At 25.6% G+C, this 20,989-nt stretch overlaps 1 protein-coding gene across 4 annotated transcripts in view; it reads left to right on the top strand.

Moving 5' to 3' along the window:
• Nucleotides 1–251: 251 nt before the first annotated feature.
• LOC129960055 (palmitoyltransferase ZDHHC2-like) overlaps nucleotides 252–20,989 on the top strand; it is a 73,752-nt gene continuing 53,014 nt past the window's right edge. For all 4 annotated transcript variants that reach the window (XM_056073105.1, XM_056073103.1, XM_056073104.1 and 1 more), the window contains exons 1-6: nucleotides 252–489; nucleotides 4,549–4,575; nucleotides 17,917–18,011; nucleotides 19,522–19,642; nucleotides 20,516–20,585; nucleotides 20,895–20,927. In XM_056073105.1, the coding sequence (XP_055929080.1) occupies nucleotides 354–489; nucleotides 4,549–4,575; nucleotides 17,917–18,011; nucleotides 19,522–19,642; nucleotides 20,516–20,585; nucleotides 20,895–20,927 (482 nt within the window). In that variant the 5' untranslated portion in view covers nucleotides 252–353. The remainder of the gene's footprint in view (nucleotides 490–4,548; nucleotides 4,576–17,916; nucleotides 18,012–19,521; nucleotides 19,643–20,515; nucleotides 20,586–20,894; nucleotides 20,928–20,989) is intronic.

Raw genomic sequence — 20,989 nt, 5'->3', positions numbered from 1 at the left:
ATTTTTTTCTTATAACAATATCTATATAAAATATGCAATTCCTATTTAATTTGAAATTTCATTCATTTCTTCAATAATCCTTATTTTATAATAATAATAATAATAATTTTATGGTCTTTGATAATAAAAATTTTCTTTATTTAGATATTTATAATATGGTACTTTTCATAGTTTTGTAATTTTTTTAAAGCTTCTTTTCGACTGTAAAATATTTTTAAAATTTCATTTGTTTGTTTTGAAGTGGCTACATGGTTACTGATAGTTCTGTTATCGTTTGACAAATATGTTGTTAATTCGGGGATTGAACTTTCTTTCATCCCTGTAAATGAAATTCTTTTATGTTATAGTATAGAATGCCCCTAACTGATATAAGAAATATGGGTATAGAATGTACATTTTGTGTTCGCTTATGTAAATGGTTTCCTGTAGCCTTTATCACAAATATAGTTGGATGGTCCTATTATGCATATGTAGTTCAATTATGTCTCTGTAAGTAATCGTTTCATTTTGTGTTAAAATTTATAATTTTGAACGTAACAGTGTGACGTGAAAATTCGCGTTTATTAATCGTGCTGTTATTTTTTGATGTATTTCTATTTAAGAAGTTGATATTATTAATTTTGCGCAGTATGCACGCATTATAAAAGTTTAACAATTCATTGAAAAAATTAACACTGTCTGCCCCCATCTTCTGCTTTACGTTGAAATTTTTAAATCGTAAGTTACAAATTATTAATTAGATTTCCTTGGTATGTATTCAGTAGTTAAAGATATGAAGTAAAATAGTTTTGATTTAGTATTTTGTCAATTTCTAATCCTGTCCTTATTATTTTCACCTTCTTTTCTTAACATGCTTATTTAATCAGCGTTCATCTAAGTTGCAATATCGATTTCTTCAACTTTTAAGAAAAATTTCCTATTTTCGTAACTGGATACTGTTACTATATACTGTTTTGATCTGTTCATTAACATTCTTCTGTATATTGACATTAAATTTGCATATCTCAGATTCTCAAGATCTTTTCCTGTGATATTTATGATGTTTGCAATTCCATATCTTCATCAAAATTGTTGCATTATCACAGTCATTTCTTATAAAGTGTTGTTGTGTGATTACTTACATTTATTCAGAAGCATGAACTGAGAGAAAAAAAAAGTCACTTTAAATGATCTAGCTCAGATTGCACAATATTAAGTTTTAGAGTCATTATATATAAGATTAATTGCATGTAATTCAATTCTCAGTTTTGAATTATCAATATCCTTTTAGGGGCATGTTATGAGTTTAACAATTGTGAGAAAAAAGGAATTTGATTATAATTTTAGAAAATAATTTATATATAAATATTTACAGAAGTGAAAATGTATGAACTGCCTAGAGAATTCATAAATGAGATAACTAACTCACTAGTATTTAATCTTATGCTATTGGATAGTAATGAAGTATGATCTAACTAATTGCTTAAACATGCTTTTTAAAGGTAATCATGTGTGACTAATCACTTCAACTGATAAAGGATTAGTTAGGATATTGAGAAAATAGAGTGATTTTTAAAAATAAATTGTAGTAATAGCATCAGAAAGTTAAATCATAATTTTAAATGTTTCACTGATTATTTATGATACAGAATCTAGTTTAAAAAGATGATCTTCTCTTTTACTGAGTCATGTTTCACAATTTGATGAATCGTCTAACTTTCAATCTAAAAAAGTGAACATTCTTTGCTCAATATCATAAGCACACCACTCATTGGTGAAAATAAACATTAGAAGCAATAATAAAAATTTTCAGAAATAAGGAAAGATTTTATCTGTATATTATACATAACAGTTGTTCTCCCAGTATATACATATTTTTAATGTTATAGAATTTAACATGTAATGATTTAAAAGTGTTTTCTATTCCAATTCTTATCTTTTATTTCAAACCTATACTACAATTATTATGCATAATTTTATGTTCAGATTCTGAAATTCTTATCTTGATTCTTATATATATATGAATAAAGCTAAATTAAAATGTGTTCATATTATATTTTATATGTAAGTATAACTAATGCTGTTAGAGAAAAAATTTTCATACAATAATGGTAAAAGTAATATTATGCTGAATGTATAGAATATGCACCTGTTAATGCTTAATTTATTGCAAATATTTCAGTAAATTTCTTTTTAATTTTATTGAAAGTATGAAGATCAGAATATTATGAAATATAGAATTAAATTTTTTAAAAGAAAAAATATCAAAAAAATATGCAAAAGGATTTTAAAAAAATTGTCTATATACTTATTAAGATTTTTAAACCATATTAAGATAAAAAAAAATGTTAAACAAATTATTAAGAATATTTCCATCTAGTATTAAAAATATGAATTTAATTTCAACATAAAATTTGCTTTTAATATACTAGACTATCAATTATTGAACATTTCAAGAAACATGAAAAATATTTTATTACAGGCATTTAATAAATTTATTCTTACTTAAAATGACCTTTATGTTTTATTTGCTTCTATATTATTGTCAGTAAAAATATAATTGATGCTATATAAAAGTAATTTGTTATTTTTTGTTCGTTTGATTTTCAAATTTATGCAAAATTATTTAATTTTTTGATAACTGAAACTCTTTTTTTTTTTCTTTTTTCTGATCTAATCTGATTTTGAAAGAAACCTGCTTTTCATTTCAGAATGATGCCTAACTCAGTTTTGTAAAATCTCAGGCTCTCATTGCATCAATTATTCATAAGCCTAGTGTTGTGGCTTAAATTAGTGTTTTAGTGTCTTCAAATTTTAATTGATGATTGAGTTATTGTCTTTAAACTGTGGTCAGTCATCATATGCAACAATGCACTATCTTAATGAATTTCAAAAGTTAAAGCATTTTAAAATACCAAAAGGTCACAAATAATTTTAATTTGCATATGCAACAATACATTATCTTAATGGATTTAAAATGTTAAAATATTCTAGAATACTAAAAAGTGCGAATAATTTTAATTTGCACATGCAACATCTTAATGGATTTCAAATGTAAAAAGATTCTAGAATACTAAAAAAGTAGAAATAATTTTAATTTGTGACTTTTTTGGTATTCTAGAATGTTATAACATGTGAAATCCAATAAGATAATGCATTGTTGCATGTGATGATTGATAGGTATCACCCCCATTATCTCACCACAGTTTTCAAAATAGCATTTGTGTAGTTTCAAAATGGGACACTAATGTAACTTAGATACATGAACACCATTGAACTACAAAGGGCTTGAAATAGCCACAAATAACTTTTAATTTAAATATTTTATATGAAAAATCTTCTGTATTATTCTTCCTTGAATATTAAATTGTTGTGTGAAAGCAGCTGATTTGACCATAAATTATTACTTTATGACCATATATAAAGCATTAACACATTTTCATTTTCAATTATGTTTTTAAAGAAATTAAGAATGAAATGTATTCTTGGAACTATTTTTTTTTTCACTAAAAAATGCAAAAGGTTTCTAAGCGAAATGGAAATAAAATTTTAGATATTTTAAAAGCACTTCTACTATTATTCATGCCTGTCATCAGAAAAGTTGTAGAATAATATTTCTGATGTTTAATTATTTGAAACTAAAAATGGGTGGGTTGAGGTGATTTATTCACATCTACTCTCTAGTTTTTAAAAATCTTTCTTTAAGGCAAGAGAATGCATAAATAATTTATTGATAATTTGCAGAAGAGATTGAAAGTATTAGGCTATATTCAAAGCAAATAACTGTAATAATTTCAGACTTAAAAATGATGACTGGATGTTTTATGATTGTCAGATTTTTCCGAGTGTCAGAAGCATAAAAAATGTTGGTCAGTATGATGTAAAATTCTGTGTACATGATTATTTTGATTTCTCATTGGTAATCAATGGTTAATCATCAATAATTCATGGATATATGCTTTTGATTTTCTAGAAATTCTTGCAATAGAAATCTTCAAACCTTGCCTCTTTTATCCAATTGCATTTTTTTTCCCATCATGGCTAGCATTTACTTCTGCTTTCTGCTAAATTGAATATTATTTATTATGATAATATTTGAAGTTTCTGGATTCTCATATGTAAGGAAAATGTCAGAATTTCCATTAAAGTATTAGGTATTTCTGAACATTCACTTTTTTTACAGTGAATACATCTGACAGTCTGTTTTGCTTTAGCAGTCTTCTGTTTTTTTTGTTTTCTTTCTCTCTCTCCTTTTCTTTTAGTAGATAAATTTATTTTGATTTATTAAGCAGGATTCACTCGATCTCTTTTGTATTTTTTATATATTTCTTGATTATAAAAATGTTTTTAAAGCATATTTTTATTATTATTTAACTGAAAAAATGCTCATAGTAAGTAAAAAAAAAAAAAAAAAAAAAAAAAAAACATTTCTTATGCAGTCAGAAACATGATATAAAAAGTAGCATTAGATAATTTCTAATTACCAATCTTTGAAAAATAATGTTGAATGTTTTTTTTTTGTGAATCTATATAAATGATAATATATATGTATATTTATTTCTTTTACAGTTGCAGTTGAAAGTGTAGTTGAAAAAGGTCAGTTTTTTTTTGGTCATTTATGCAATTATTTTGTTAAAATAAGCAATTTCTAATAAATATAGATATATTCTAAAAACAAATTCTAAATTTAGTCTATGAACTAGAAAACAAAATGTTATATTTGAATATGTTAATGTTAAAATACTACTGTCTTCCATCAGATTTAGGTTGTATTCTCTTGTTTTTACTCTTTTGATTCTGTTGAGACATATGCTCCGGGAAAATACTAGTGCAGCTGAAATAAAATGCCTCTTAATTTGTCTTATCCCAAACCATTTCCTTAATATTTTGTAATTCGATTCAATTTTGATACATTAAAATATATATGTTTTATAAAGAATATTATAGGGCAAGCATGTCAAGTTAAGAAATATATTGGGGACACATCTATTTTTCCATGTTTCTAATTTAGAGCATTAAAATTTATTTACTAAAAATTAGTGTAAAAAAAATCATAAGAGAATAATTCTGCATTATTATTTATTTTTTCCATTTGCAGTCATAAATGATTTACTATTTAATAAAAATGATTGGTTGAATTCTAATTTTGTGTACATACGAGTTTGTCGCCGAATGGTAATCCAAAAAAAGCAAGCAGAATAATTTTTCTAGTAACCCTAAAACTGATTTGTTTATAATTTCTTTCCCCCGTTGAATTCACTGTACATCTACTACAGCAATTTTTAAGAAATGAAAATTAAAAATAATCGTCAAATAAACATACATTAAAGAATTTAATTAAATTACGTTTTATAATTGAAAATATTACTACTAATAAAAATTCATTGTTATTTTTAAAATGAACTATGAAGAGCTAATATTTATCCTTTTTTAAATCTTATCGAATTATTTTATTCTAATTATAAAGTCGTCTGTTTACGAATTTTGTCAGAACAGAAAATTAACTAAAAATATCTGCTCAAGCTTTTCAAATCGTTTGTTTTTATTCAGACTTTTTCATTTTAATATTATCTTACCATTCTAATGGAATTCTTAGCAATTTTGTGTTTTTTTCGTGGATTTCCCGAGATTATTCGATAAGTCTGTGAATGTTCAATAATCCGATGTCTGATAACTGGAATAATCTGAAATATTATGATCACAAATATTATGAGGGATATTGTATTAGTGAATTCGATGTCTACTTTACGAAATACATATGGCGCCGACAGAACAATGTTTGCGTCACTGAAAAGTTCTGTTTTTTATTTAAATCGATCTGTGCACAAATAAAGAAGTAATTGAACCGAGTAAGTGTATTTATTCCTTCAAATTTCTTCTTAAGAAAAGCATTAGTCTCTAGTAGTGAAACTGTTAGGAACGGATGCTTTCATTTTTCCTTGTGCTGTTATTGTTATTCCCAGAATCCTTAAGTATAATGAGCTAGCAAAGCTACTAGGTTCTCTGCTCGTACTGCTAGCAAAGCCTTCGGATGTTGTTTTTTTTTCAAAGGTAAAAAATTATGCCAGGTGTTTTCTTCAGATGCTGAAGGCATCATGCGTTCGAATTTTTTCTACAGAACGGTGCAGCTGGTTCGCAAAAGTTCGTTATTTCAGAATCAAAAGAAATTCACAAATTTTGAGCCATAAAGGTTCAAACAGAGGCGTTCTTAAACAAAACAATCGCAATCAATAAATTAATAATTTTAATAAAAATGGTGGGTAACTGTAACTGTTTCATAGTATTGTTTATATGATCAGTCATCTTAATTGGCGCCTTACTACGGTTGACATCCTTGGCGAAATAAGGGGTATATTAAATTAGGATTTTACCTAATGATTTTGCTACAACAAATGTGGCTGTAAATCATGTTTTACAACGTACTAACTAAAACTGGGACATTGTCCCAAGGTCCTAAGTTTAGGAAGCCCCTCCATAAGGTGAAAAAAATTATCAATTTTTTAATGTGTAATTTAAAAAAAAGAAATAGAAAATTTAACTTTATTGACAATATTATATTTTCACTTTTTGAGCCAAGAAATTATTTTGTTTCAAATAATTTCTAATTAAATAAAAATTTGTGCCTACCAATGCATTTATGACAGTCGTATTTTGTCAATCCTGCTACCACTATAGAAGCCAACTTAAAATAAAATGTGTTTTGGTGTAACTGGGGGGTTAACAGAAACTATACCAGGAAAAGATGGTACTTTTTTAAAAGTAGGTAGAATTCTGCAGTTGGTTTTCTAGATGAATATAAAAGTGAAAAGTCAAAGGCCATAAATTGAATTTGTTCTGCTTTTAATTATATAATGCTAAGTTTTAAGATTTCTAAACATAGTTTTAAAATCTTTTCAATTTGAATCTGTAGGTTTATCATCAGCATTTGGATTATTAGAGAATGCTTTGCTTAAAATTACCGAAATTCTCTTCACATTTTGGTATCTAGTGTTTATGACTGCAGAAATCTTTGGACCTTGAGGAATAAGAGTTAGGAAATGAAAAGAGATTTTGGTGAATTATGAACAGATGAGCAATTAAAAGATCCAAAACATTATTTTAGGGTAGTTGTGTAGATTCCCAATGATAAGTATTTTATGTACTGAACTTCAGTTTCATTTCTAAGGTATGATGAATGTTCTTGATACTTAGCAAGTAATTTATCCCTAATTTTAAATGAAAGGAAGTAAAAAAGAAATCCATGACCCAATCTATTGATTTAATGTGGAAGTTCCAGAGAATGCTTCATTTATATTTCCATCCTAGTTATCATTGATAACTCTTCTTTTTGGTGCAGCTATTTTATACCTTGTATTTAAGTGCAGCAATTTCTGACATTGCATGCATGTTTTTTTTAATTTTATTTATTTATTTTTTGTCTGTCTACAAAATCTTTTTTGTTTATTATTCATAATTGTAGCAATTTTGAAAATTTATTGATAAATCAGTCAAATAAGAGAAATAAAGCAACTTTGATTATGATGCTATTTAAGATTAATTACTGATTGTTAAAATAATCATAAATTAGTGGACATTGATTCTTATAAAATTAGATGCATGAAAGAGAGACAGAAATTGATTATAAAAAAATATTTCTAAAATTCATCATTTTCATGGCTGATAGCATTCTGTCAAGCCATTTAGCATTTTATATCCTTATCTATTGCCATAAATAAGCACCATAGACATAACTTGCAAGTTTCATCAATTATCTTGTCCTAAGGCGTTCCCAGAGTCAGTATACCTTTCAGTGGAGTATGTTTTCATGAGAACAAGGAGAGTCACTTTCTGATAAAAACTTTTTGAAGCTCGAAGGGATGAAAAGTGGCAAGCTGATATTCTGGTTTAGGCATCCATAACAGTACTCCACCAACAATGAGTCATTCAACTTGTAAAAAAAAGCCTGATGTTCCCCCCCCCCTCCCCATTTTAATTGGGATATACACAGTTTTGTTATTTATTCTGATGGTGTTTAGCATTACATTAAAAAAAAATCACCATTAACAGTTTTGTGGTGGTTTTAATAATGCTGTAGTATGCATTCTTTTTGTTAATGCAATCAATTCCTCCTTTGGTCATATTCTAAAATTATTTAATTTTTTTTCTTTACTAGTATCAATTGTTATTATCACTAATATTAGTTTACATGATTTCAGGCATATTACTCACATCTAGGAAAAAAATTACACTCCCAACTCAAATGAATTTAATAATAAATGACTATAACAGTATACAATAAATAAAGGAAATAAAGATAGAGGGGGAAAAATTATAACATTGGTGCAGAACTTTTATTTTTAGGTACTTGAAATTAGCTATTGATAGTGAAAGTTAATTTTATCTCCACTTCTTTTGAAATCTATAAAGATAGCTAAAACGGCTTAAATTAATCAGCCATTGGTTTTGAGTTAAAATATGCGCAAGAAATCTGATGGATTGCCCACACTTAATGAAGGATAAAGGCACCATTTAAAGAGGAGTTGGAGTTCACTTGACTCAGTTTTTCTGATGTAAGCACAACATGCATCATATATTTAATGGCTCCTATGACTGTAACTAAGTTTGAACATTCATTTATAACTGAAATTTATAATTAAAAAAAAAACTATTTGTCAAGTTCATATGGAACATGAAAGGCTTGCCAATTTAGCTTTGCTCTCTACTTAGAATTATCCAGTCTAAATGAGTTGATGAATTGACCTTATGAAATAATTTATGAGTTTTCTTTCTTATAGTTTAAAAAACTGTTTTTTGTAAATTCAAATGTGAAAATAAAATACAGTGACTCCCAAAAGTGTTTGCACACTTTTAAAATATGAAGAAGAGCTATAATATGGAAGTGAATACAAATATGAAATCCAGTATATTTTCACATCATCACCATATGATTTTTTTCATATACCTGAAAAAGAAAAAGGGGGGATTTCAGTTATTTATTTTCTAATAAAAATTGAAAATTCAAAAAGACCAATATAAAATACTTCACAAAAGTGTTTGTATACTAAAATATTGTAGCTTAATTCATAAAACAATATTACTGTCTGGCAATTTTAAAAATGAATTTATATTTTAATGGCATCTAAAAAATTGTTTGGTTTTAATCTTCTACTTATTTTTTTTATGATCTATTTATTATTTTATAATGGCTATGTTAAGGAAACAACAAATAGCAGATGAAAAGTACTTTTCATTTTGTTATTGGTAAATCAATTCATCAGATTGTTAAATTAGTGAATTCATCCTATTCTACAATGCAGTATGTGATGAAATGCTTTAAAGAAAAAAAATTAAAGTGAAGATACTGTAAGAAAAGGTCTTGCAAAGTGAACTCAAGATAATAAAAGATTTATAATTTAAAAAAAAAAATTGTGAAAAATTTACATTTTGATTGCTTTAAAGATTTCTGCAGAGTTTACCAAAATGTCTTGTATTTTACTTGAAACTATTCAATCAATACTTACAAGGGGAGGGCACGAGGTTGAAATTTTGGTTTGAGATGGCATTTAGTATAATGATAGTATACATTTAGAATGTTCACTCACGAAGATATTAAAGAACATTAGTCAGTCAATTTCTAGAAATTTGTCCTCAGAATTTCTGCATAGCTTATATACTAATAATGTGGCTCCTATGCCGAGGCGCGAATAGAATAGTGATTAAGATGACGGTGTAGCATTAAAGAAACCCGAGTTCGATTCTGGGCTAGCATTTTTTGCTTTATTTATTATTTTTTTCTAATTTATTTCAAACTAATATAACAATTTACAAACAGTTTTAATTAATATGTTTTCATTTTTGATGCAAAAATAAATATTTATTCTCCTAATTTGTAGGTTATAATTTAATTTTTAGAAGAAAAACAGTTATAAGTGTGGATTCATTAGTTTAAATATTCAGAATTATTTAAATTAAATTAACAATCTAAAGACAGTTTCAATTAATATGATACTCATTTTTATATGGAAAAATTAATATTTTTTCTTAATACATAAGCTATAACTCATTTTTTAAAAGAAAAATAACTATGTGCATGTATATTTTTCTTGAATTATAACCATAATTTAATTTTTAAGTAAATAATTTAAATTTAATTAAGTAATTTTAAGTAATTAATTTAGTCTTTAAGTAATTTTTAATTAATTTTTTAAAAAACAATAATTATAAATATAATTTTAACTAGAAAAATATTTCAAAATAACTATTTTTATCATAATGTCATTAAAAGTTTTAACTTTTTGGATTTTAATAAAGGTTTATCATAACTTAACGAAGCTGCATTTACATCAGTAATTAAAGAGAGCAGCTGAAATAGATAAAATTATATCGGAAAACATTCTAAATGCTAATAATCGAAAAGAAAAAGCGAAAATCAGGTGTTAAGTTATGGAATGCATAGGCAGATGGTTCAAAATTTTGTGTGCTGTCCTGTTTTCAGAAGAAAAAGAAATATTTTTTGAAGCTAAATTAATTTTTTTTTAAAAGTCGATTCTTTTAAGGTTTCTTTTGTGGATAATCATTATGAACTTTTCAAGATGTCAAAAGATATCTATGTTGTTTGAAATGTTTTTACGATAACTACCATTCTGTCTCTAGTATATAATAAAAAAAAATTAATGAAATATATTTATGATGCAAGTAATTTAATTAACATTTATCATCATTTAAATTATATATATAATTATTTTTCCTGCTTAAAAATAAAATTGATTCAAATATCAAGTGAATGAATATTTTTGAAGGTGATTTATTTTTAAAACATTCATTTTTGATTGGTAAAATTTAAATATTAATTTAAACTGTTTATAATTTTATTTAAATAATTTTTTAAGAAAGCTTTCGTATCTTAAATATATATATATATATTTTTAAAAATTCAGGTATTAAGAAAAAATACATTTATTTTCCCATATAAAAATTTGTGTCATATTAATTGAAACCATCTTTAAAATGTTAATTTAAATAATTATGAATATTTAAAAATTTGTATCCAGACTTATAATTTTTTTTCTAAAAATTAAATTCTAATCCAAGAATTAGGAGAATAAATATTATTTTTGCATAAAAAAGGAAAAACATATTAATTAAAACTGTTTGTAAATTGTTAAAATAATTTGAAATAAATAAGTAAAAGCAAAAAAATGCTAGCTCAGAATTGAACTTGGGTTCTCCTGAATGCCATGGTAGCATCTAAACCACTATACTATTCGCGCCTCGGCAATGATGACACATTGACAAGCCATGCAGAAATTTTGAGGGCCATTTTCTCGAAATTGATTGGCTAATGCGCTTTTATATTTTCGTGAGTGAACATTCTAAATGTATATTACCATTATACTAAATCCTATACCGAACTGAAATTTCAACCTCATGCCCATTCCCTCATTAGATCAGTTCCATTACATGAACACTCACTCAGAGAAAGTTTTTTTTTTTTTATTAGTGCAAAAAAGTAAAAGCTTAGACTTTTCTTTCTTAAATTAGCAATAAAAGAGCATAAAATATATTGAAGCCATGTCTTTGCAAAAAATTCTAGTGCGTATAATTGTATAAAGAAGAAAAAAGAGCGAGGAACTTAATATAAAGGAATTAGTTAAGAGTATGTTAGTTGTAGATTAGATTAGTTAGAGCTTGTCAGTTGTAGATTAGTTAGAGCATTTTAGTCGTAGATTAGTTAGAGCATGATAGTAGAGTAGTTCTTATATACAAGTGTAGGTCAACATCAAGACTAAGTAATTTGGTATTTTTGGTAGAATAATGAATCATGCTCTTTATTTAAATATTTTAAAAGACAATTTAAAGTTGTTCAAAATTTGATTATTGGAATGGCAGTTTTTTTTTTTTCTTCTTTTTTAATCAGGATAATGATTCTGAGTACATTGCTCTCAACATTCACTTCTAACATCCATAATTGTCCACCAAATCTGGAAATGCTGCCTCAGTCACTGAATTTAAACCCAAAAGAACATATCTGGAGAGAACTGGAAGTTAGAGTACAAAGACAATGTTAATACAAAAGCCAAACTAAAAAAAAGTAATGATGGAGGAATATTGATGGAAGAGTGAGCCCCCCCCCCTCCCCTGAAAAAAATAGTGCTCTTTATGCACAGGCATTTGAAGGTTTTTGTGGATATTGCAGAATAACCTACTGAGTATTTGATTTAAATGCTAACAATATTTAGGAATGTGTATATATTTTTAAAGTGTGCAAAAACTTCTGTAAGATAATTTTTAGTAGTTATTATTATTATTATTATTATTATTGATATTTGATTATTCTTGAAATATTTAATTAAGTTTTGTTAAGAAACAGTTACAGATATTAATAAAAATTTCACATTTTGAAATATTAATTTTAGTAATAAACAGTATTTTTTTAAAATTCGTTAGTGGATGAACTATTGTTAGCCACTGTACATTGCATATTTTTCATATTATACTGTATATGATTACAAATAGTTTCAAATATCATGTCTTTTTTGGTTTAGTAGGGATCCAAAAATAACATACATAAAAATACTGCATGAGTGATGTATTTTCTCTCTCTCTCTATATATATATAATTAAAATGTATAAAGCTTTTTAAATTTATTTATTTAATTTATATAATATTATTTTAATTTAAAAAATAATCAGCTATAACTAGGAAAAAGAATTGGTTATGGCTCAGAGAAACAATAGTGTATGTGTGGGACTATTATCTTCTGATGTTGTTGTATCTCCAAATCTCTAGTGTTGACCGTATTGTTTCACATGATCATATTTAATGATTTTATTGTAATTATATTGCAGTATATCTTCTTTGTTATTTAAAATGATTTCCCATACTAAAAATTAATGTGGTTGTAAATAACCTTTTTAATAGATATAGAGGATGGTTTTATAGGTATGTATATACAGCTATATAGATAATGAGGAAGAATTTCTCATGCATCTAGAAATGCAGTTTAGTTGTAGAGTTATATATAATTTTCTGTATATTCTGATCATTATGAAAGAAGCAGCAGATTGTACAAATTTAAATTATTTATTGTTATGCTTAATCATGTGTGAACAAACAATAAGTAAAGAGAAAGACATTTTGCAATATGAAAATGAATGGTCAGATCTATAAATAACTGGAAGAAGTTCTGAAAAACAAATATATATATATATATATATATATATATATATATATAATAAGCTTGTTTAAACATGAATGAATTGTTTTCTTTATTTCTAAAGGAAAGTTTCATGTTGGGAAATAAATTTTAACACTATTGGATGTAAAATGTCACTCTCAGAGGAATATTCTTTCAGTGTTACATTTTTAAGTTTTATTGAAATCCTGCTTTATTAGGTAATTAGAAGAAATTGAAAAATATTTAATCTGTGCTTTAGGATTACTTTTTTCTGACTTTACCAATATTCTCATGGCAGAACAAGCATATTTTGACTTTGATTTTATCAAAAATGGGATTATTTTATGTATTGGCTATTCTTCTGATCTGTAGTGTTTACTAATCATTGTTTATTCATCCACATGCCATTTATTAGTTTCGAATATTCAGATTGTTGACTGAAGCTTCATTTCTTTCTGTATTTAATTGTCTATAATATCATATATCAAACTTATCAAATATGTTCTTAATTGAATATATTTCTATATTCCTTTACTTTTCTTCATTCTGCTAGATTTCTTGTTTATTGTTTCATTGGGAAATATCGATTGGCAGTTGGCCTTTCAGTATTTATAAAAGGCATTTCTAAAATTTCCAAAATTGGTACAGAATTTTGGCAAAAATTGCTTCCCAATAGCTTCTATTATAATCAAAAGTTTGTGCTCATTGTAATTGCACCAAGCATCCAGAGCTATCTTCAGCTCCTAACAATCTGTCTGCTGGTTAAGGAGGCAAAAGGCAAATATTTTATTATAACAGTAAATAATATAAAATTCCTTTCATTTCATTTTTTAGGATTTTATAATGGTGGGCTGTATTTATAAATATAAGAAAGCATATTTTAAAAATGCTCCATAAATGCATCTTGGCTCTCTTTAAAGATGGAAGATGGATACTGATTATCAGAAAATGGTTTTGTAAGAAATTTTTGATTAGTCTTTTATGCTAAAAATATTATAAAGATTTATATTATTTTGCTGATATATTTTTCTCAAACCTTTTTAAGTTTCCCTGTAAATTTATATTTATTTCTTTTAGATTTCATTAAATTAAAGAGAATACTTTCTTAAAAAGAATATAGTTATAATTTTTTAAAATTCAGTTGTGCTATTGCTAGTATATACTGTGTTGGTCTAAGCATCTGGTATGCATTTTAAACGTGTAAAAAAATTATTAAAGAAGTCAAACAACTTGATAGCCTAGCAATATGGTTTCGATAATTTTTGAAAAATTATTGAAATTTGTTATTTTTGAAAATAGCATTTTAATTAGAAAATAGTAGATTCTTTTTTGACTAAATGAAAATCTTATTGCACTAAATATAATGTTGTACTTTCAGAAAAACAGATTAACACCAATTATTATAAGAAAATGAAACATTTTGATGAGATTAGTGCTGGGTGGCAAAGAAGAAATACAAATCAATTGTATTTAACTAAAATTGAGCTTATTGATGTATTGCAGTGGTTGTTAAAACTCGGGATTAAATCAAAAGTTTGAGCATGGGGCTATTAATAAAGTTACTGCTGAACTTCAAGCCAGGAAATGTAAGCAGGATGTCCTGGATAGGGCTAGACTCTACATCAATTAAAATAATTTTATGACTATATGCTCTCAATAAATTTAACCTACTTTATTGAAATTGCAGTTTCTTCTAAATATATTGAAAATTATATTTGGACAAAAATAATTTTTAAATCTACACCATATTTTTGAAATATACATGCAATATTTAAATGGACTTATTTAAAAATCCTGGATTTATCCATAAACTTTCTTGTATGTTTTTATCTGCTATAACATATCTGTGAAAAATCATACAAAAATCTACTTTTTAAATATTTGATTGTTTCCTTTTGAATAATGAATATGAAATTACAGCTATAGTATTTGTAAGTACAGGTTATTTTAATTTGCTTGAAGAATGATCTTGAAATTGACAGTACTTACTCCTAATGCAAACTAAGGATCCTCAAAGCAGAGTCATTTAAAAACATATAACATTTTGTTAACATAAGTAAGAGTAAATCATTGATTTTAGGATTTTTAGTTGATGAACCTAATGTTAAATATCCCAGTTTATTCAATGTATCTTGTGATATATTAAGTCAATGATATTAACTAGTATTTTATGCTGCAATACAAAGTACTCAAAATTTAATGTAGGTAATAAAAAGTTATGAATTTTTAAAATTTAATATGTTGAATTATTATAGTAAAAGTTCATCCATAATGACAATCCATAATCATGAAAATTGCTATTATAATAGACTTCTGAAAAATAATTTAATCAAAATAAAATATACCAAAGAAGAAGGAGAGTTCACATATTTTGAAATGAATTTTTTAAAAATTTTCTTTAATACATCAGTTATGGGGATTTGTTTCTGATCAGTGTAAATCTGTTGGAGTATCCAAAATTTTATTATCGTTAAAGTACTGCGTTTGATGCATGCTGCTATATATATCCCTGAGACTGCATTCTGTGCAATTAAGAGATGTTTTTTGCCTTCAATAATATCCCCCTTCATTTTTTTATCATTCCCCCCCCCCCCCCATGCCTGATCATTGGTGAAAATGCTATAATATTTTCATCTCATCAATTTTAAAATCCTTATTATGATGAAAACTTTCTTCATTTTGCAGACTAATATTGCATACTTTTGATATCTTTAATTTTAGCACTTAAATATCACTTTGTAAATCGCCCATAATAACATTATTTAGGTTAGAAACTGCTATCTTTGTATCAGACTTTTACTACATGTATTAAATGCACTCTATAAAAAATAATGGATAGTTGCAGTTCATTCAGTAATTGTTGAGATAAATTGGTGTATATTGATTTTTATACTTTCTTTCCCTTTTTTTCTTTTATAATTACTGTCATTCTAATTATTTATCATTCTAATAATTTCTTTTATAATTATTATCATATGGTTTTGAGATATAATTTTTTTTTTTTTTTTTTTTTTTGTGCACTTAGCTTTTAAAGTTACAGGTAAATTCTTTATACCATATTTTTTAGGCTTCAAAGTGTTCTACTAATAGGCATTATTCAAAACAAAGGATTAGTATAGAGAAGAAATTAAGCTCCAAAATCTTAAAAAAATGCTCTATTCAGTTTTTATATTTTTATTAAAGAAATTTACTGATAATTATTTTTCTTTTAATATGACATATTACAATGTTTTATGTAATTTATTTTTTGTTGTAATTAATAAAAAAATTATTTTTTTCTAAGATATCTTAACTCTTTGAGTTTCCTACAACATAATCTTGGTTTTTATTGTTGTTACTAAAAACTTTATCTTGATTTGTTTAATTTTAACTTAGAAAACTAAATAAATTGTGCTATGTAATGATAAACCCTTGTGTATTTCTGACCTTAAATTTTATGACTCTCTCAGTTGAGGGTTCTTTATCAAGGAAATATAATTTAAACAGTATGGCTAAATCTAGATTTAAAATAAAATGCTCAATTTCTTTGTTTTAATCTTTTTCTTTATTATCAAAATTTGCCAGCATATTCCAGCCATCTATATAGTTTTGTACATAATCTGCTTCATGGATTCCTTAATCCATCAGTAACTCTTGGATGGTAATCATATTACTCAGATATTTCTTTTTAAATCTTTAAGAGTCCAACCACCAGCTTTGTCACTGCTAAATCAGTTCACTTATATCTGTTTTTGTGTATTAAAAAAAGATAGCAAAAATTCTTGCTAAAAATTTGTAAAATTGAATTTTTGATTGATTGTCAAAAAATATGGTCCACTTATCAATTTAAGATCTTAGATCAAAATAAAGATTTTTTTTTTTTTTTTTTCATTATTCTAGGATGTGTATGGTATGAATGCTTTTTCAGTTCTTAAACTGCATGAGAGTAATACTTAGGTATAATATTGTTGTGTTATGTGAGATTTACATGCTCTTTTAAGTGTAGTGTGTGGGAAAAAAATTATATTTGCTTATCTTATTAATTGCATTACATATCAAGCAATAACAATAAAGGTTGAAAACTAGATAAAATAACTGAAAATGTTTTATGTAATTTCTAGTTTTTCAAATTCTTAAAATTAAAACTATCTTATCATCAATCAAATGTCTTAAAAATAAAACATATACTGCTAAACACTTATCAAAGTTATATTTTGGACAGTTGGATGATTTTTGTTTAAAGCTACTTTCAAATGTGTAATTGTTTTAGATGTAATTCAGTGGAAATCTTCACTAGAAACGATAATATGCTGTTAACTTCTATGGTTATTATTGTTTCGTTAATTAAAAATTTTAAAAAGAAAGTCTAACTCTTTACAAACTTTTGATTTTTCATGTAAAATGATAATTCTGATAAAATATTTATTTTTACTTAAACTAATTTATGTAATAGTTTTGAATAAATTTCTAAGCTGTCATTCTAGAATTCACTGCAGGGAGGAGATAGGGATCAATCTCAGATGATAGTTGATGGTCACTTTGATATGAATCATAGCCATAGCTGTAACAAATTTATTCAAGCATAAATAAACTGTGTGTCCTTTATTTAAAGGGTTAGAAAAACTTCATGATAGTTTTTTAGAGTGCCTTAAAATAATGTGCACAAGAAACCATAGTATGTTGTTATAGGAAATTGTGGTTTTTAGATCCAAACTGTGTTTTTTGAAAATGATTTAACATCATTATAATATTGATTTTGTTTAATGCTAAGTTTTTGTACTTAACTTTTCTTCTGTTTCAGTTTTCTACTTAATATTATACCATGCTATTTTTGCCATGTTTCTTTGGTCATATTGGCAAACAATTTTCACAAATATTGGAACTGTGCCTAGACAAGTGAGTATTTGTGTATATTTTCATATATTATATGCTATCCTGAAAATGAAAATTATTCTTAATACTCAGTTCAAAGATCTCATAATAATTTTTTCTATAATTTTAGTTGTATTTTTAAAGTATTAATATATGCAAAAGCTGAGAATATTTTATTCATTTTGAAGACAAATTTTTATTTTTGATTGAACATTAGATCATGCTACTAACGAAGCTCTGTTTCATTTAGTGGGTTTTTCTTACTAAGTTTGGCATTTAAGTCTTCTGGCAAGAGCTTAGGATACATTAAATCAAAGATTACCTCAAATCAGTGTACATTTCATCATTCTTAGTTAAGAATTTTTCTAAAAATATATAAAGAATAAAAAGAAAAGGAGGGATTGTTCTATAAAATGATTAAAAAAAAAACTTTTATGCTTAATTACTATGATGACTTGCGTCTAATTACGTTAGGATTTCACACATGCTCAATTGGAAAATGGAGAAATTACTGTATTTGATACAGTCTCACTTTTTTTTCAGCTTTGACAATACATCATTTTTTAAAATTTATGCTGTTGTCAACGAATTTTTAACTATTTTAAGCGTATATAATTTTGAGTCAGCTAAATTTGGGGGGTGGGGTGGAGGCAGCTAGTACAAAAGTTTTTAACATCTCATGATTTGAAGTATCATAGTTGAAGTTTTTTTTAATAACTTTTTTAGTTGAACAATATAAGCATTTTCAAATTCATATCTAACTCGCCTGCATACCAGAACTGTGAATATAGAGTTTTAAAAGGAGCTGAAGAATGTACCGAATTCTTAAATTTCAAAGTGCATAATGAGATATTTTCTTCCCTGTTGCCATACTTTTACATTAATCTCACATTTAAACTTCTGAAAAAGATATATTGTATTTTGGCATTTTGTTACTCATTTTCATTAGGAAATCATTTCATATGAAGGGAGGAATTTGTCAATCTACTTATAACAATTTTTTTTCAATATTTACAATGTATGTATGTGCATTGGTGGATTTATTGTAGAAAATTAGATTAGCTAACTTTTGCATATGGTTATAAATGAATTTATAATAAGTTTGTAGAATTTCTAAAAGTGCAATCTTTTTTGACTTAAATATAAAAAATAAAAAAAAGCTTTAGAAACTTTAAATTCAGAATGGCTATTTTTTGGGGGGGGATTCAAAAAATTTCAAATTGTGCTTGTTGTTTTTTCTAAAATTAATGCATGCACACAAAAGTATCCTGACTAGTCAGTCCAATCTTTTTATATTTAAGCTGTGGTTTTCTATTCTTAATCTGTATTTATGTGTAAAAAAAAAAAAAAAAAAATGAAAATTTGAAAAGTATGTTGGTATTCAGAGATTATATCCTTTGTTATTAATTAATGCAGAGCCATTTGTTTTGAATCCTTTTTGGTACTTTGAAAATTCTAGCCAATTTTAATAATTTTCTACGTTTAATAGAAAGAGCCTTAGTGGTACCTTTATTTTTTTTATATAATTTTCCAGTTTAAACTACCACCTGCAGAAGCATTAAAATTAGAACGGGACCAAAGTGAAGATAATCAACGTAGAATGTTGGAGAGCTTTGCAAAAGATCTCCCTGTATCCTGTCGCACCATGAATGGATGTAAGAAACAGCTATTTTTTAAACTTAACGTTCTCTTTAATTTATTATTGAATTGAATACAATTAATTTGTATTGCAAATTACTTAGAAATATTCCGAAAACCGATGCATTTAGAAAAATCGACAATTTGCACATTCCTGAGTATTTACTGATTTTCATATTTATTTTAGTCTGATGTTGTAGTATAGAATAAAAAGCTACAAAATTAATCATACATAAGATATTTTTAATGTAGCTGTAATTGTTAAATGATGAAATAGTTATTTATTTGGAAATGAATATTGAAAAATATTTCCATGATTCCCATCATTGTTTTTAATTCCATGATGAATTTCAAAATTTAGTAACACAAAGATGTAGACCAAAAGAAATTGTTTATCTTTTTAAAATATTAAAGTTTCTTCATTTTATTTATTTTTAAAAAATCTGAAATTAAAATATTTTTATTGATAAAATCATGGAGATTTTTTTTATACCAGAGATGTTTTGAACATAATGGCATAAATATCTGCAGTAGCTAATTTCTTAATAAATAATAAACTTCTGTTAATGTATTAAAGAAATGAAAGCATATGCAATTCAAAAACATTTTACTAATTTTATTTGTTTGTTTTTATTTTGCATTGGGTTCCTTTGTATTGACTTAAGATTCATGCCATTGCTAATCTGATATTAGATCTGTGATAAATATTTGATATACTTTATATTATTATTATTATTATTATGATTTCAAATTATTCAAAAGCTTTCCGAGTAATTTACTGCAGTATTGAATGCAAAATAGACTTTAAATTCCTACTAACTAATTTTTTTTCTTGATGATTGTAATGAAGAGCTTATATTTGGCAATTAATGACTTTCATTTTCACATAGCTATTAGGTATTGTGAAAAATGTTGTAATATAAAACCTGATCGAGCTCATCACTGCTCAGTATGTGGAGTGTAAGTTCAGTCTTTTATTTTTCTTTGTCAACTAAATTTATAAATTGCATTTTTATAATTGTTGATCTAATTGTAATAGGAGCATTTCTCTTAAAAACATTTGTCGTTTATTATATATAAACCAGATTTATGTTATAGCTAAAAAAGTTAAATGACATAATTAATCTTATGTGAGGTAGTAACTTTTTTTATAAAAAAAGTGTTGATTATTTTTATTTTTAACTTAAATATCAATAATAAAAATTTGTATTTCCTGAAAATTCTGTAGTTGCAAACATTCACACATTATTTATTTATTACATTTTAAAGGTGTGTGTTGAAGATGGACCATCATTGTCCATGGTAAGTTATCTAAATAGTTATTTCTAAAAAGTGATTGTAAATCATTTCATTTGTAAGATAAT

This window comes from Argiope bruennichi, chromosome X2 (genome assembly GCF_947563725.1).
Source record: "Argiope bruennichi chromosome X2, qqArgBrue1.1, whole genome shotgun sequence".
Classification (NCBI taxonomy): Eukaryota; Metazoa; Arthropoda; class Arachnida; order Araneae; family Araneidae; genus Argiope; species Argiope bruennichi.
The sequence above is the reverse complement of the archived record's forward strand: the minus strand, read 5'-3'. Positions and strand labels throughout refer to the sequence as shown.